Consider the following 19,420-nt stretch of genomic DNA (forward strand, 5'->3'; position numbering starts at 1 on the left):
GCTGGTAGGTTATTTTGCAGGGATCACCTGGGGAAGGGAAGCAGTGAAGGAGAGAGGGGATGCCAGTTTGTGCCTCTGGATAATGCACTGGGGGGTCACAGACACGTTCAGGGTGCCTGGTGGCCAGCCCAGGGCTCACATGCAAGAAATTGATTATCACTGACTATGGGTGACCATTTAAATTAAGAACAATCCTGGGGAAATAACATTAAAATTAAGAGTTTCAGCAAGTGTGAGCAGTAAAGAAAGGTTGAAGTAGCTGTTAATTGAGAAAAGAGTTTAATTGAGAAAAGAGTTTATTGGAGACATGCTAACTGTCTCCTTGGAGAAGTTTGCTTTAAAGAAGGGTATGATTTAAAGAAGTGGTTCTCTGTAGCTCCTGCAAATAGCATAAAAATAAATTAAGTGTCCTGTAAAGATAATTTGGTGGATGCATGAGGAGAAGCTTTGTCTAAGTGTGGGAAACTAATGGTTCAAGCTGCTTTAAAACTCATGAAGCCTGCTTTGATGGATTTCTTTTTAAATTGCCTGAATACCTATGGGATGGTCAAGGCTCCCTGTTCCATCGGTAGGGTTGGATCTCATGTAGTCCTGTTACAGAGCCTGAGCAGACATCTCCCTTATGCCTCAGAGCACAAAAGGCACTGGAATATAACTGCAAGGTAAATAGTCGCTGTTCACAGTGTCACCCCCAGTAGCCCAGCCACAGATGGTCATCAAATCAGAGGGTAGTGGAGGAAAATTGTGGCAGAAAGAAACTAAAAATACTTCCTACGCATATTGCTTTTTTTCATGCAGAGACGGTCAGCTTGTGTTAAATTTAGATATCTTTCTGGTGGTCCTGAAGGTCCTTATGCAACCAAATTTGGTTCTTTCTGATTCTACTGCATTAGAATACTATATTGTATTCTTATTTCCTGAAGCATCTTGTTCAGAGTAAATAGCTACAGCATGTCCACTCATGCTTCTCTGATGCTGCCTGCAACTGGATCTGTCCATTTCTGTGTCACCTGTGTAATCTGGTCTCTGCTTTTGTTTCAATTCATAAAAACACTCCAAGAGGAAAGGACAGAATAGCTAGTTTTGATTTTGGAACGCAAACATGCTTTATGAGCAGTGGAAGCACACTGGCTGATGAAGAATCCCAGCTGTTTGGGTATATGGGATAATTGTTCCACTTGGGACTCATTAGCTAATTATTAAAAGATTCTAAGGAAAAGCATTTCATAAATACAGGACTAAGTTTCCAAAAGTGTAATTATGGGCTGAACGCACATTTTTGACACCTGTGTTATCAACTACGTAAGCCCATAGCAAAATGTCTTGTGGTGTGCTCTCTTTGTTCTCTCTGTCAGTCTTGGGATAGTATGTAGGATAACTAATAGCAAATTGAAAGGTAGCATTTCTGATATTCCCATTTTTGTACAAAGAAAACACAGCCAGTTTGAGATTGGTTGAAAATTCTCCCCTAGCACAGAATCTCTTGTGACAATAGTGAGAAGCAAAACTTGCACAGGAAGGGAGACATACAAACCAAAGAGATATAACCCAGGTTCTTGATCTTTTTTTCATCACTTGACTTCCATGCTATGGGACAAGCTTTTTAGTCAGTGTTAGAAAACACTGTTTGCTTATTGGAACTTGCTCCTCAAATTTTTTTTTAAAATAAATCACTGCTCTACTGAATAAGAAAATTCCAGAACTGGGTTCCTGACCCATTAGTTCAGGAACTGTTACTTCACTTTCTGTAATTGAATGACAGAGACAAAATATTGCTAATAAGTTGATAAGGCATTTGTACAGCATGAAGACTTGCAGTTCGGTCAATAAAAAATTACACTTTAAAGGAGAAACCAATCTGGTTCAATCTTAATTCTAGTTAAATGAACAAAAGCATCTTCACAACCAAGCTCAAAGCTGTATTTATTTTCCTATGGTGTGGGAACATCACGCTGGATGGAAGTACTGACCACACTAACACTGTACACAGCACTGTCTAAACCAGGGGTAACTGATAGCACTGGTCTTGATACTCGAACTCTAATCTCTGCTCAGGTTGTACCGTAGAGAAGTACCTGCTTGTTTGGAGCTAAGCAGAGCACCATAATCCCAGTATGGGTATGGCTCAATTAGGTTTAGCTCTCATCAAGTTTGAGAGACTTGGGTGAGACCGTAGCTGTACGCTGTTCATATTGCACTCTTCAGGTACCTGGTGTCAGATAAGGTTTTCTAATTCCTGACAGCAGCCTACTAATGAGTCAGGAAGAAAAATGAGCAAATAGATGTATCTGTTAATTATCTCCTGAGCCATTGGTCCTGTGGCCCTGGAATCAATATTCCACTGCCAGGAGAAAAAGCAAATTTAAGAAGTGGACAGATCTCAAAAAGATGCATCATTTGTGATGCGTAAGCAGCATGCCCTAGCTCATTCAGTTGCCCTGGCAGATCACTGACATGTACATGGAGTGACTCTACCTCTCTCCTGCAGGCCCTTGTCTTTCTCCTTGTAACCAGAAAAAATCCGGATTCCAATGTGAATACATAAGGTAACACGATCTCTCTTTTTTGTTGTTGTTGTTTCTAGCAGTATGAGTTTCTGCATGCCCCAATGCAAGAGAATTTCAGAAGTCTCATAATTTACATTTTGCCTCCTCACCTCCAGAAGGGAATACCTTCATGTTTTCCTCTTCCAGCCCAATTCTTCAGGCCTCTGTCCTTGTCTCTTCTCAGGCTCTCTGTTTCTTCTTTGCATAGCATCTCTCCTTGCCTCCTCTGGGAAGTTCACTTGCTTGGCAGCAGCATGTGTGTGAGCACCAAGAGAATGGTTGGCAGGCAGAGAAAGAGACCCCACCTTGGTTATGTAGTGATCAATGGCAGGAAAAGGTCTCCCTGTTCAGAGCAGGTTAATAATCTGCTGGCTGCAATTTTCATCCTTTCCCAGGCATGAGGAAGCCAGATAGAGCTCTGGCTCCTGTTGCAGTGAAAAAGGAGCAAAACTCAAAAGGTGCTGAGGGATAGTCTAGGAGACTAGTCCTAGACTCTTTCCCATTGCTGCACAGCCAAGACAGGACAGCAGCAGCCACAGCAAACTGATAACAGAAACAGCTCAGAAACAGTAAGAGGAGGTGTTAGCACAGTGGTTCCCCTTCAAGCACCTGAACTGTCAGAGGGTCCTCCTTCCAGCATCTGTCACAGCTGAAGTGACAACATGTTTCTGTACAGGAGGCTCAGTCAGTTACTCTGACTGAAATAAGACCACAGCTAGACTTGGACTGAACAACAGCAAGTCCTCTTCATGGCTAAAGCTAGAAACTTTGTTTTTGTTTGGTTGGTTGGTTGGATTTAATGAATTTTCTTTTAGAACAAAGCTCAGAGAAGGCTGAACTTTACACTTTCAGTTCTCACACTGCCAAGGATGGATTTTTACTTTTCTATTGCCTCTTCAGTCATGCATGAGCCATTTAATGATCACGTAATCATGTGCGTGATTGATGGGAGGTGCTGGAGAGAGGTTAAGTGGCATAATCTTGATTATGCCTTGAAATGCTTAGGGTTGGAAATGAAGAATGAGATCCCCCCACTTTCCCTGCATCACTTGAAAGCAATTATTGTTGCCTCAAAGATGTGAGATCTGTTGAAAGTAATAAATTCTTGATTGCTTATTTTCAGGGTAGACAACAGTCAGCTTTTAATCAGCTTTTCATCACTGCTAGAGAACTATTAATTCTCTTAAAAATAATTAGAAAACAGAAAAGAAAAATCTCCAATTATTTTTATCCAGGTAACTGGGACTTTAAGAAAAAACATTTACAGATTCACAGAAACAAAGTTGGCTTGGTTGTACATTTACTTGTGCTTCCTGGTGTTACAGATATTGGCATCTGAATAGGAATCAGTATTTTGAGCCACCTTGGGTGGACACTCGTTTCTGCAGAACTTCTTTTTATTTTTAAGGAAACACATTTCAGGAGTCTTTCATTTCTCTGATCTCCAACTATTCATAGGATCTTGTCTTTCAGATCCCCACAATATACTTTTTTTCTATTTCTGAGCAGGTGAATCGTGAATACTGTCCTGAAAGAAACAGTACCCAAACTTAGCTATAACAAAGAGGGCAACTTCTGAATTTCAATCATATTAGAATTAGCAACAGGTACGGAATGTCTCAGCAGATAAAGCCTTTCTGTGTTTTCAGATAGGCAACGCAACTAGACAGACTCCCTCCATCTCACATATAACTTTCCAGTAACTTACCCTGCCAATAATCCCATTAAAATACACACTCAACATGCCTCATTTACTTTCACCATATTGCCACATACACCTTTACTGGTACACTGGTTGTAACTCAAATGCATGAATGCTTTGCTAGATCCCGAGACAACTGCTCTTGCTCTGTTGTTGAATCACTGTTCAACAGATATTTGCCCTTCAGGGTGGTGACAAGACAAGGTCCTGTGTGTTGCTAAGGTGCAGTTTAGTGGCAACAAGCCTTCAGTGAGAAGGCTGGAGGACAGACATGTTTTGTTGTTATCCTTTTGCAGGGAACATATCCTCTGAGCCAAAGAGAGATGCCCTTCTTGATTGCAGGAGCTAGTAAAATGCAAGTGCTGATATCCAGCAAGAGTTACATGAACCAAAATGTAATGGGCTGTACAAAAACAGATCAGACTGGATTTTGGATTCTAAGGGGTGAGTAACTAAAGAGCGTGTGAGGGCCTGAGCTAATTAAGTACTACCCCATCAGGACTCCAGTGGCTGTATTTTTTTATTTGAGTTTTTTTTCAATTGCCTATTGGAGAGGAATTGTGATTCACTTTAAAAAAGGATTCTTCTTGTGAATCGATCAGTGTTAGACCCATCTGACCTACTAGTGTCTCTTTAAAGATTGATGAACTGGAACACAAAAGTGAAACTCTCGCACTTTAACTGTTCCCATCTGAGTTTCCTGCACTGTGAGATACATTTTTAAAGAGGCCTATGGAGTGATTGCATCATTGATTCAAACTCTAAGGTTATTGCACAAAGCATTTCCACAGCCTGGCACTAGGCAAGACAGCCACACAAAATGAAAGAAGGCCATTAGCAATGACAGTCATAGGACTGGTTTAGATTAAAAATGCACTACATTTCAGGGACCATAGCTGGAATTTGTTAGGCCTTTTACTTGAATACTTGTCGCTAATTAAATACAAAACTGCAATGGTAATTAAAAAAAAAAAAAGATGGAAAAATCACTTACTGTGTTTGTATTATCCTCACTCCAAGCGAAACCTCTTCCTCAAAGCAGACAACCATTTTGGCCAAGATTAACAAGAGAGGCTGCAGGTAACCAAATCTTCACTCACCCGAGGGTACCACTGCATCCAAAGAGAAATATACAGAGTTTTTATTTAGAGCTGTGCCTAGTGCTGTTTCAGGCAAACCCCACCTGTTTTTTCATAGCTATCTACTGCCAATTTGGTCTAATATTTTTAATTTTCAGCCAGGGATGAAGTCCTGCCCACCTCTACTCTCCCTTAAAATTCACAGACAATTGTCAAAACTCCCTTCTGTGCTCACAGATACTGTTTGAGTAAATAGAATAAATACTTGGGTATTTAGCTGTTCAGCTTCATTCAGACTCTTCAGACAATTTTGAGAAGGTATTTGTGAGTATGAATTGGTTTACAGGATTTGTGTGTCAGGAATACAGCATAACTTGCTTGGTATACTGACACTACTGCACAAAACAGACTAAATGTCTATTGGAGGTGGTGGTTCACCATTTTTCATTATTTTTGCACTCCAATCAAAGACAGCTGGCTTCTTAAACTATGGTTTTCTCCTTTTTAATTTAACTGTTCAATTGTAGAGGAATTCCTAATTATTTCTCTGCTTGCAACAACACCATCCGACGTATTACCTGAGAATAGCAATAGTGCATAAATAATCTATTGCCTTTTTAACATGAAGATCTCAGCATCTGGTCTCCAAGAATATGAAAAATTTCTGATTTAACAGTGAACATTCCTGTCATAGTCACCCTACCTGGAAAGTATTACTTCCTGAAGCTTCCTGTTCTCCATTCAGGAGCATTTAAGGTTAAATAGATCATTCAATAGCAGTGTCCCCTCTTCCAGTAGAAACACAGAAGTGCGGGCAGATATAAAGAGTAGGCTGGCTGTTGCATAAAGAGCCAAGACCCGCATGCTACTTGCCAGAATTCAGGCTAGAAATGTGAGTGTTGCACCAAGGAGATAGTAGGATGGGGTTTAGAATCATATAATGGTTTGAGTTGGAAGGAACCTTAAAGATCATCCAGTTCCAACCTACCTGCCATGGGCAGGAACACCTCCCACCAGATCAGGCTGCCCAAGGCCCATCCAACCTGGCCTTGAACACTTCCAGGGATGGAGCAGCCACCAGTTCTCTGGGCAACCTGTGCCAGTGCCTCGCAACCCTCATTGTGAAGAATTTCCCCTTTACGTCTGGTCTAAATCTTCCCTGCTCCAATTTATAGCCATTCCCTCTAGTCCTATCACTACATGGCTTTCTAAAATGTCCCTCTCCAGCTTTCTTGTATACCCCCTTCAGGTATTGAAGCACTGTCATTGTTGCTCTATGCTAGGATCTATACTAAGTTAGCAGAGTTCTCTGAATATGGTGCTCAAGCCTAGCTTAAGCTCCATTCCAACAGGCTAGACATGGCTGTAGAGCTGTGTCTGGGAGCCCTTGGAGCTTTCATCCACTAGAGACCTCTGGCCCACCTGTCTCCTGAAACTTAGGTCTTAAAGCGGAGAAGCACAACCATATGCTGCGTATGTGTTGCACAGTGTTGAGCAAAAGCCAAAGTGTTGGTGAAAGCCAAAATCCAGAGGCTGCTCCCCTGGCATGGAATGCCAGCAACAGCATCTCTGCTGTGACTGGGTAGGTTTCAACTGAATTCGCAAAAAGAGCGGGATTTTTTTTAAAACACCCCTAAGAAAGATCTGCTGAGCACCATGTAATAAAAAGAACAGACTTGACAGGTTTGCAGTTTATTTTCCTTTGCTCTTATTTACATCTTTGATCCTGGCAGTCTTCCTCTTCTGAATGAGAAACACTGGCTCCCATTCGTTACTCCTAACACAGCAAAATCTATAACGTGGCAGGTGTTCGTTACTCATTTCATTGACACAAGTAATCAAAAACTGAAGCAAGACAAAATTAATAAAACATAGTAGAGCATGAGGCACCGGTCTAGCCTCAACGCTTCGCAGTTTGGCAGGGTGTTTCTGGGTAGAACCTTAAAGAGTAAAATTTGTCTGCCTATATCACACACTGTATTGTCAAACTGACTCATGAAAGCTCTACAGAGATATCCTAGCAGACTTCTCCACTCACATCCTATCTACTAAAGATTCTTATGCAGACTTTTTATAAAGTCTCTCTCCTGACCTTTCCCATTATAAGTGTAGCCTACTTAAAACAAACCCCTCTTTCCAACCACCCAGCCGAATTACTTCAAACAGGACAGCCATAGGTCTAGCATTAGGAGAAGGCAAAGTCTGAAAATCTTTGTGGACCAGCTGTTGTTTTACCCCAGAAAGCTAAAGGAAATGCCTACAAAAGATAGAAATAACTAACTTTCAAAACAACCGTTAGACAATGCATTTGCAACAGAAGAGCAGTGACCCAAAGACCTGAAGCAGAAGCTCAGCCATGCTTGTCAAATGATGTATTTGTAGCTACACTGAGATTTGAAAATATATTCTAAAAAACAGGCTCCTGAAGCTTGAAAGCCAGCATGACTTGGGAGTCGCTTAGAATCTGAGCATAAGAATTGTGAAAGGTTTATTCAAGGCACAGTACTACACACAACTGTTCCCACCGGGCAATCCACCAGTGGAATTTGTGTGGGTGCTTGCTCTATTACATGAGAACAAAAAAAAAAAAATAAATAAAAGAACAAGAAAATTTCTGATACAGAGCAGCCCTTCCTGCAGAACATCATTTATCTCCTCCTTTAATATGATCAACCAGTATGTCTTAACAGAGCAGCTCCTCCTAACAGCTCCTCCTCTGTATTCTGTACTCTGACGAGAGCTACACGACATCAAAAGCAACACTGGATGAAAGACAGCAGCTCCGAGATTCCCATTTCATCATGCATAATTTGTAAAGCTAGTCAAAAAATAGCAAGCAATTTAGTCTGGAATTTTGCCAGCTCTGATACTCAGAGCACATGTGGTCAAAGAGTAGAATTTGCCATTCACTGGAAAAACAATCAGCTCGTAACCTGACTTCCACCACAGAAGACAAAGCCAGTAAACATTTCTATTGATCGGAGTAGAACTATTTTCATCAGGCTACACTGTACTGGACATGAAATATCCGCAGAGTCAAGGCCTACTTAAGCTGAAGCTGGGGCATGCAGTTCCAAGAATTTATCATTCCCAATACATAAGCAATTTTCAGAAGAATAAGCAATTGAAGAGACTATGTAATCACACTGAAAATTAAAGAAAAGGGTATCATAAATGGTTTTTATGCAATACTCCAGGTTATGTTACAGCATATCGACATATACAACAAATTAAAACAGCTAATTCATCTTACTACCTTCCACAGATATTTTTTAATTAAGTCACTTATCTTTATCTACATATTTAAGAATGTATATCTTTCATTATTCATCTCTTAAAGAAAATCAATGTGGTCCTGATTTGCTACAGCTCCAACAAGCAAGCAGTATTAGCTAAGATAAGACAGCCTACTAGAAAAATAATTCATTAACTTTATTAACAAGCCCTGAGAAAATGTTATTGAGCATTTTCATGTGTCTTGAAGTCTGAATTATGAACCGGAGGCTTAATGGTGTTCCGTATGACTAAAATACATGTAATAGATATTAAATAGAGAAGGAAAAGGCAGAAAACTATTAAAAACTATTAGAAAAGTTCAATGAAACGTTGTAGAGTTCATCCCTAGTACTGAAATGTACTATAAAAAAGCTTCACAGTTCAGAAAGCTTCACAGTTCATAATGAATAAAGAGAGCTAATCGGTAGCACTGGTTTAGATGCAAGTGTCTAAATGCCCGTCCACTATACAGTTTTGAAATATTTGCACATCAAAACAGACTCCAGCTTTACACTTGGGATTCTAAAGCTTTATAAAAGACACCATATAAATAGTAAACTTTGAATCTCAGTTTCTTGAGGAAGCAGACTTTTTCTAGTCATCTTAAGTGTCTTTTTCTTCTCAGGGTGACCTTAACTTTCAGGTTTGTAAAATGGTTTCCTCTTGTGTTCAATCCTACTGTGTAATAAATTTTAAAAATGACTATTTATCTTCTCTAATATATTAGTCATATGGAGCAGGAGAAGCCTCTGAGGGAATTTTTGCTATAGAGTTTGCTCAAGCTTAAGTCAATGCTGATTTAGAAAATATAACTTACATTTAGTAACAAACAGTCATGAATATTTTTATTGGAATAACATCTTTCCATTCTCCTCCAGCAGCATGTTTAGTTTATCGGTTGCAATACTATATATCGGTGTATATTTACAGTGACCGAGCCAATTTGAAAGTAATGCTTTTATGTTGCCCATCTTATTACAGTTTTACAAGCCTGAATCACTGGCATTTGGAAAACAAACAGATCTGATGGCTCTGAAAAACGTAAACGAAATGCAAATTAACCAGGCAGGTATCAGTTATACTTATTTCTGAAATGTGAGAATCAGTTCATTGTTCAAAAACTGCCTTTTGCAAAAGTTATATTTAAGCATGCCTAAATATTTTTAGATTTTGCCTTGCTAATCATGACCTCAGCTGCTTGCACCATGTAATGACAATAATGAATAAACATGCTGTGCTTATGAAGAACTAGAACCTAACAAGCTGATCAATTGTTAATTCTATAAAGTGACTAAAACGTGTCTCTACTATCAATAAGTAAATCAGCTTCTATTTGTGGGACTAATGCACCTTGTACATATCCTCCAGCTATCCTGCCCTTCTCTATAATAATGTAATTATCAGTTTGGTCATATTTAAGTACAACCTGAACAGGATTTGATATTACTTTTGTCTTCAGGGTGGAAAAACAGAAGGAAAAATTGCTTGGATATTTAAAGAAACACACTACATTTCTTTGGAGGATGTAGATTTTCCATTTGCCCTCCAATTTGTTATATATAATTATTCATTTTAAAACTGATTATTTTACAGTATTAGTATTATTTTTAAATCTTACAGACTGTTATCAGACAGACATTTCAGAGAAGGTGGCCTTTTTATTAGTAAAACCCTCTTGCTCTAAGCCTCTGTAACAAAGAATTTAAACAAAAGACGACAATACTCATTAACTGTAACAGAAGATGTTACTACTGTAGGAAAAGGCATTTAAAACAAGATCAGTTTAACCTAGTTCAGTTTTTATTTTTTCTCTTAGAGGAGGAAAACACCTAAGGCATATCAAATTTTCAGCCATAATACAATTGTGTATATTCCAAATATGCGAATTACAAATAACTGCCAGTCTCCACTACATTTCCAAACAAGATCTAATAGTAACAGTTTATTCATTGCTGAAGATTCTGCTCAAGAAGAAGAATGTGTAACATATGCAAAAACCAAGAGTTTTGCTGAAAATATCTGATTTCCTTCTCATTCCTACAGCCGTCTGCAGAGATGGTAGGTGAATGCAGCAACCTGTTCACCTACTCGACACAGCTCGTCTCAGCCTGGGGTGCAACTAGAGAGCAAGCATGACTTGAAGGCTCTTGTAGATGAATGATGCACACTGGCAGAGCAAGGAACTGTATTTAAAGTTGCTGCACCCTTTTCAGAGTTATAAACACTCATTACTCCTAAAGGTTTAAGGCTTCTATGTCTATTCTATTGTTAAACCTAAATATATATCACAAAAATACATTAGAAACATCTACAGGAAGGAAATGTTCTGGAGGGAAATGCTATCAACTGTGTGAATAAGCTCAATACCAATTAATTTCCAACACTTAACAAACCAAATGAACCTGTTCATTTCTCAGGTGGAAGGTTACACTAATTCTATCAGAAACTGCCCCACTTCACCTCAGATCCATCCCTCCATGTCAATTTGCTGTCGTAAAGGAAAGAGAATCCTTTCTACCCAATATTCTCTTAGATCAAGAGAATCAGTGGAGGTTTTTAAAAGCAACTTCTTCTAACAAAACATTGTTCTTTTAATGGTCTCTGAACAGAAACAGATGTGTAAATAACAAAAGCAGAATGAACAATTTTAGCAGCACACCAAAAATATGGGGGTAATTTAGTAGTAAAATAGTTTGCTTCTTCCCCCTTCAGCCCCAGTTAAGCCTACACACCCTATAACTGATAAATATTTCCACAGTTTAACTGTTACCCCAGTAATGCCTTTCAGCTAAACAAGGCAGTGTTAACTACTCTCTTACATTCTTCCAAATGATGGATATTAACTCAAAGGTTCAGAGACACTGTTTAACTTAGAAACATTACAGGAATACATGCATATGACAATCTTTGTGTATTCCACAGAATTACTAAACCTTTTTTCCAGATTCAATGGCCTATTTTATGTGCAAGACCACTCACTGCTGTTAACGTGTTTGGGGAAAATTTTATAGCACTTGACTTCTAACCATGGTGCTTCACAGTCATTAAACTGACAGCGCTCAGTGCTAATAGTAATGCAGTGAACACGAGTCCATCAGACAGTCAGGATCAGTCTTTTACAGCTACCTGTGTTCATGCTGGGCCAATTCCAGTGGAAGCAGTAAAACACTCATGGAGTGAGGTACAGCTGCATACAAAGAGGAAAAGATTTAGCCTCTAATAACAATGCCAGCTGATCGATGTTAACTTCACTGGCTCACTGCATCCCACTTCCCCTGGGGAGGAAGAAGCGCTGTGGCCCCCGCGCTGGATTTCAGGGCAGATCAGCCACAACAGCCTTCTCTCTCTGCTCAGCTGTAAGAGTGTGCCCAACGAGATTCCCCTTCCCCGGGTGCTCAACCAGGCACAACCCAGGGAGCGTTTCAGAGCAGTGTGGGGAGGCTCAGCCAGTCCTTCTCAGGACCTGATGCACGTAGTGCACACAGGTGGCAGTGGAAGAGTTGTGGGGCGTCACAGAATTTTCCTTCACACTGTTACTGCTTTTTCTAGGAATAGGGCAACCAGATAACCTGAATACAGACCTGGCATTGGCACAGACCCTGGCAATGGCCAGAAGAGGAGGTAACAGCAAAGAGGAAGAGAGGTGACCCCTCCTCCCTTCCTGGTAACCCTATTCACTGAGCATTTGCCAGGAAATAGGAAGGAAACCGTCAAGAAGCGTGGGCTGCCTGAATGCCCAGCAAAAGGACCATCACCAGCAACTATAGCTTCTCTATTTCCTTTTCAGAATTATAGGGAACAAAGCATCTCAAATTCTTAATTTAAGAAGGTATATTAACCCCACGGCTTGTGTCCAAAAGCATTATAGTTCTCAACCATATCTGTCTTCTAGATTAAATAAAACAAGAAGTTTCACTTAGGAGTCAAAGTTAAATGAATCTTGCTAGGAAATTATAATATGGTTGCATTATATTCATTTCTGAAATAAAGCATTTCTTTTCTTGTCTCCAACATTACTAGCATGTCAGTGGCTTATATTAAAAAAGAAACATTTATTTTATCACCCTGATATCAGCTGACTGCAATATAACATTTTTGAAACAGGAAAATATCACAGCTTAGCATCATAAATTCAATAGTGCAACAAGATAAATTCTTCCTATTAATGTAAACCGCTGTACTTCACAATATATCTACATCTGCAAAGCACTACTATTTGCTGTCAGACTACCATAAACACATAATTCTCATTGAAGAATGGTAACTATGTTCTCTAGACTAAAACAGCCACAGCCTGGTCCTTCAAACAGATTCATTCATGCAGGGATGTTCCGGCTTGAAGATGACAACATGAAATACCATTGTCCCCATAACTAGAGTCTAGATAATACAGCAAATGACACCAAAGTACAGTTACTCCTTAATTATACATGCACAGAAAGTATGCAGGAATCTTTATGAACTTGCAATATATGTGCAAGGATGCACATATGAAAGGCTGGGTAACCTATCAAGTACGAATTTCCAAATTTCTCACAGAATAACTGAGGTGACACCGAAATCACTCAAAAAACAGAAGCTCATTTAATTTTGTTGAAAAGAAAAATCGCTAACCATTCAATGCTGCTTATAACAACTAAAGTTTCTCCTTTTCCCTGTTACACTGAGATTAACACTCTGCAACATGCACTAAATGGGAAATTGGCACCACACAGCTTAAGAAATACAAATACATTAATTAATAACCTGAATTACACAAATACAAACCTGAGATTAGCCATTTGTTTTAAAAAGCTAAAAGAATTCATATTAACTGGTCTATCCATGTCTAGAGACAACTCAGATTCTTCTGATTTAGTTAGCAGTTTCTTGCATGCTAGAAAAAAAAGCCTACAAATTCTAAAGCATCAGAGTCCTGCTTTGTCCTAAGGGGTCAGTTGCTTCCAGAACCAGCAAGGCTAGTTATGTCGCATCCCTTGGTTCAGAAGGATGTAACGCACGACTAAGTCATGATTTCAAGTGACTAACTGGAGAACAGAAAGGGGCAAGAGCTCTCCTTCAAGGGCTGGGAACTAAGTTCTTTAACCAGACTGGTAACACATTGATTATTTTAAAGGAGAGAGGAAAGAACTTGTTACTGATGCTATGCAGAGGGAAATATCTTTTGAGGAGAAAGTCATGACCCCACCAGAGTTTCTATTCCACAGATGTTCCCTGTAAAGTGTAACTGAAATGGAAACACAACAGAAGGGGCAATAAAAACAACAGGTCACCTTCTGAGTCACTGAGATACCTGCTACTACTTTCCTTCATTTGAGCTTTACTCTAGCATAGTTGTACCAAGTTTGAGAAAATCGGTCTTTCAGCTCACAGCCTTTCCAAAATAATAGCTGGGAAATATAAAATAAAGCAAAATTGGTGAAATCCACAGTCCTTTGTTCCTCCTTATAAGCCTCTTCAGCATAGTAAAGAGGCTTCAGTGACACAGACCAATGAAATCCCCACAGCTTGCAAGTGTTCAGGATGCTTTCTCACTGCAAAGCAGCTCAGATTGCTCTGCCTCACCTCAGGTGAAAGTGTTCTGTGATCTTATGATCTGCAGGGTTGGCACTGACTTCAAAACAACCGCTTGCATGATGGTTATCAAATTTTTCAAAGAGAAAAAGAGATGCTGAGGAACTTCTGCTGCTAGACCTTGAGAGGGGGCAAGGAGTCCCAGGGCCATAAACTGTGAGAGTGAGACAAGGAAAATCCAGTACCTTGGATGAAAAGTACACATATAGGAGAGCTCTTTATTCTGAATGTGCTTCCAAAATCCAAGAAAAAACAGTGTTCTCTGATTTTCCTCAGGAGACTGGAACAAGGTTTAGCACTCCAAGGCATCTTGCCTCTCCATATTCATATTGATAGTGAGTTAAAAGAATAAAAGATTTGTCTTGGAGTGTTATTAAAGTTTGATATTCCAAATAAAACAATTTCTAGTATCTATGTATTCAGGTTTGGGTGTAGATTAAGAACTCAGATTTTCACTGGCCAATGCAGGTGGTATCTGTGCATGAAGGCAGTGATTTCAAGATTGCACAAGAATTTTTTTTTTTTTTACATGAACCTGAGATTTAGTTTTCCATCAAATATTTTACTGTTTACCTCTTAAATGTACATTTTTTTTCTAGTACGTGAGGAATACTGGCCAAATCCTGCCCCTTTCACACAAAGCCCAGTCCTTAACTGGGCAGGTTGCCTGGGAGAGGACAGCAGGTGTTGGCCTTAGATTAATAAAAGGTTGGCATGGGGTGAGCAGGAGCTGCTCCACAAGAGTACAACCAACTGGTTGCCAATTCGGATCTAATCCAGAAAGATCACATCTGGAAGGCAATATCAGGTAACATCTGCACAGTGAGATGTGTGATCAGAACTAGTGGATTTAATCTGTCTCTTAGAAATTTATGTAAATCTATACAAAAAAATAAAGTCAATAGGAATCTTTTTGTGCAATTTAGATCATAACCCAGAACTACCAGAGCTGGAGCAGCCTTCTAGGCATCTGAGGAAAGGGGCCATGGAATATGTGGCATGGACCCAGACTACCTCTGCACCAGGGAGAAAGCTCTTCAGTATTGGACTGAAATCTATCATCAAGCCTCTTGTATCATTTTGCCTGTGTTTTCTTCAATAATTAGGAACTTTTAGCTATGAAAGAACATCAAACCTGTAACTTTCACAAGCACTGAAGATGCTCAGAAAGAAGATAGCAAAGATCAGTATGAAACTAGAAGGTAGAAAAAAAAGTCATCTGGTACAGCATCATCTAAACATAAGATAGTAAGTAATAGCATTAAAAAGAAAATCTATTTCACACAGATGAAAATCATTACAGTTCTCTTGAGACCCTCTCTCTCTGCAGTAACCCATGTCATTTTCTAGCTAGTAAAAATATGCCACAGGATTTCAAAAGACGGTAACATTCTTCTAATTTTAATATTCCCCTAATCCAATAATGGCTTGTTTACTGCTTTCTAATTTAAAGGTAATTCATTAGACGTATCCTGTCACATCTTCTTGGCATTGAAGGCACAAGAATCATACACACCTCTGAGGCATGTCGGTTGTACTGCTAATATTCTATGTGGCTCCTTCAATATAAATGGCTATTGATGCCATGGCATGATAAGGAGTGCATGTGCATGCGTACATATAAATTACAAACAAAAATATTAAAAGACTTCAGGGATGAACACTGGACCCAAAAATTTCCATTTAAAACTAAGAATTCTAGCAAACAGAAAATGTTTAAGCTATTGTAACTGATTTGTGTGCTAACGCTTGTGATAGTGACACAAAGGGTCTCACACAGCCAGCAGGGAAGCCCCCAGCTGACCTGTGGGGAGTGAATGACTCTTCTGCAAAATTATGAAGATTAAGGAAACATCAGAAAAGAGGCAGCCTTAACTCAGAAATGCACATTTCTGGAGCCAGACCATGCTCAGCAACATCTGTTGTGATTCTGAAAAAGCTACCCAAGACAGCTGAGTTTTTGAGCAACCCTACAGCAATATTACAGGAATGGAGGCCAAGGGCTTCAAACCTGCTAGACTTTGGCAGCGTGGAGGCACCAAGGTCCTGGGGTGAAGGCAAGAGCGCAACAGGAGCCATTCGCACAGCGTGGGGAAAGGCGCTTTCCTGCCTCGCCAGATACTGCAGCATCCATCTGGTTGCACAATTTCCCTCCTCACTCCCCTGACACAGAGTCAGCGCCTACCTCCACATGAGCTCTACTCCAAGCAATTTGCTACAGGTAAATCCACAGTGTGCTCAAACACGTTGTTCAGGCGGCTTTCCTGCCACAAAGGCTGAGAAGTCTTTGGCTGTTTATATCCTGACAGCAATCAGCTCATTCACATCATCTCTCTCTATACCAAGGAACCAACATGTCCATTTTCAACAATCTCTTCCAAGGAGCAAAACCCTTGATCAACCAGCCTAACCACACACACATGGCTATACAATAAAGGATGCCTGTGCCAGTGGAGGGCACAAGACTGAGAAACACAATGAAACTCTGCTAGGAAACTATGTTTGTCAAAACTTGCAAAATTCCTTCACAGCAGGATCACCACAACAGTTTGGAAGACAGTTTGGGTCAGTACATGTCCAAAACCATCACCTCATTGGTTGTTGGTGATGTCATGCCCAGGCATTAATCCCCAGTGACTGCAGGTTTAACACCACGCATATCACATCATCTACATAACAACAATGAACAAGAGTCTTAGAGGGTATTGCTGGAGCAGGAAATAAAGCAACTTGTTGAAACAGAAGTCGCATCTCTATTTCCAGCTTTTTTTTTTTTGTCAAAGTGAAGTTGGTGGAGTGAGGAAATAACACTTGGTCACTGGAAGGAGTGGGCATTGTTAGAGCTCTGTTTTAAAGAAAGTAAACCTTCAAAGATCTCCCACTCAAAAAGGTAAAAGTGCCAGTGGTGAGAAACTTTTATTATCCAGATCAGTTGGTATTTCAGGAGGTATAAAATCAGTAGCCAAAGTTAAAAACATTTCTAAAAAGGAAAAAAAAAATAAAAGTAAGGGTGGCCTCTGCAAAGCAAGCTTGTCGCTTTGCTAGTGACATCTTCCTCGCTAAAACGACTGTGGCAGCAAGTGAACCACACACAGAGATGTACGTAGATATATTTACCCGTAACACAAACCCTAGAGGTGTTAGGGACTGGCGCTCCCAGGTCCTACTCCGAGCTCGCCCAGCCCGCAGGGTTCGCTCGAAAACGCGAATAACCCACGGAGGCTGGGCGACCCTCCACCTGGGGAGCAGAGAAGTCGCGGTTCCCCGCCGCCCTCCCGATAAGCGCAGTCCCACCGCGGAGCCCGCGATGCTGCTCCCCGCATCCCAGCCCCGCATCCCAGCCCCGCTCCCCGGGTACCGCTTACCTGGCCGCCGGCTCGCCCGGGGAGAGCCGGAGCTGAAGCGCCGTGGAGGCAGGAGCGAGGGAGCCGGGAAGGGGAGGAATCGTCCACGGGAGAGCGGGGAGCGCACCTGGATCTGGAGCTGCGAGGAGGATGCTCCGCACGCAGCGCCCGAAGTGGCTCCGGAGCTCCCCTCCCACTCCTCCTCTTCAGAGACGGGGGAAGCAAGCAGAACGCTGCGGCTTTGCTTTCTCTTCCACCTCCGCGGGGCTCCCTCCTCCCTCCCTTCGTCTCTCCCCTGGCTCCACGCTAAGTGCAGAGCTAAAACTGTCTGGGCAAAGTGCCCTCTCCTCCTCCTCCTCTCGCTCCGGGGGAAGGTTGCGCTGCCTTCCGGAGGCAGAGCTGCACACCCCCTTTCTGCCGGGGCTTTTAACTGCCTAGCCGAGCCCTGACCTTATTTCAGCATCTGAGTGGCCGCTGCTCAGTCGAGGAAAGAGAAAAAGAGACGATTCTTCAGCTCGCAGCCCAGGCGGAGTTCACAGCATCTTTTGGAGGCAGCAGCAAATTGAGAAGAGCGTGGAGGGTCAGGGCCACAAGTTCCCCCCACACTTTACCCTCTATCGGATCCCTGCTGCCCCGTACTCTGCAGCCCTACAGGTTATCAATAAGTTATCACCTTCAGAAATCTAGTTTAAGTGAAGAAGCAAGAGAGGGTGTTTCGGGTCTACGAAGCCAGGGTCGCATCGACAGGCTTTCCACCAGCCAACGGGGAATGGATTCTGCTCTTGCTCTGCCACTGGCTTTCTGTACAACCTTTATCACCCCACATTACACCCTCAATTTTTTCCTGTAACTCTGGAGCTTACTTAAACAGTGATGTTTAAATCTGTGCTCCAGTGGGAGTCTGAGGCATTGACGTATCAATAGGTACTAGTCTCATTTGCGTGAGGCTGGGCAGAGTGACGGTCGAGCTCAGTGCGATGCTGGGCTGACCTTGGCTACGTACCCTAAATGCTGTTGTGATACAAGTCATTCCTTCAATGGGAAGAACCACACAAAACACGCCATGGGGAACAGGGCAGGCTACTTTTATCACAGTTACTGATGTGGAATTGCATATGATCTTTCAAGTTGTCCATGTGTAACTTTTCTAGTGCATGTGTGAAAACCAGGAAAAATCTCAGTAGCTTTCACACCACAGTTCATTGTAAATTAATAGTACAGTAGCAGATTCTAACACCTTGGATAAATTCATTTAGCCTGAAAAAAAGGGTCCAAATCCCTGCCTTTGCTTTCCCTCATCTTATGCTAGCATAACTCAGCTACACTCTTTTAATCAACAGCTGTGATACAGTTAAAATAGGAGGGAACAAGCCCCACAGCATCAGATCACATCTCTCCATCTCATTCCTTATGTGTGGAGCCACCAACTTCTTGCCTACTGTCCCTGACAACACCCCTCCAAACCTTCACAAAGACTAGAAAAGGGGACAGAGAAAAGGCAGAGAGGGAAAGGAGCTTCAGGCTTGCACAAACAATTGTCAGATCTGAGGAAAAGGGAAAGAACTGGGTGTTCTAGGGGGAAAGGGAAAGATTTAGGGGACAAGAGACACATCAGCAGGGAAAAGGTCTGCTCTTGCTGCCTGGGGAACAACTGGTTGAAAGCAGGCTGGTCAGGGCATCAAACAGGCGTTATGTAGGATCAGTATGTGTGAACAGAGCAGTTCACTTGCCATGGGTGCTCTTACAAGAGGCTGCTGAGCTGCAGGAGACAAGAGTTCACCACTTTCCCTGACCTGGTGTTATCTTGTGCTCACGTTTCCCTTCCAAACCACCTCTGTCTCAGGCCCATCTCTTAGACTCAGTTTTCCCACCCAGAGAATGGAGACAGCCACATTTCGT

At 41.3% G+C, this 19,420-nt stretch overlaps 1 protein-coding gene across 3 annotated transcripts in view; it reads right to left on the reverse strand.

The window, feature by feature from the left end:
- TAFA4 (TAFA chemokine like family member 4) overlaps nucleotides 1-17,667 on the reverse strand; it is a 70,871-nt gene extending 53,204 nt beyond the window's left edge. The window contains exon 1 of one of the 3 annotated variants that reach the window (XM_069865945.1): nucleotides 2,673-2,964. In XM_069865945.1, coding sequence (XP_069722046.1) covers nucleotides 2,673-2,757 — 85 coding nt within the window. In that variant the 5' untranslated portion in view covers nucleotides 2,758-2,964. Of the gene's footprint in view, nucleotides 1-2,656; nucleotides 2,965-17,648 lie in introns of those variants that run through there. The other 2 variants (XM_069865946.1, XM_069865947.1) reach the window with 2 other exon arrangements.
- Between the last annotated feature and the right edge of the window lie 1,753 nt (nucleotides 17,668-19,420).

This window comes from Phaenicophaeus curvirostris, chromosome 11 (genome assembly GCF_032191515.1).
Source record: "Phaenicophaeus curvirostris isolate KB17595 chromosome 11, BPBGC_Pcur_1.0, whole genome shotgun sequence".
NCBI classification, from domain to species: Eukaryota; Metazoa; Chordata; class Aves; order Cuculiformes; family Cuculidae; genus Phaenicophaeus; species Phaenicophaeus curvirostris.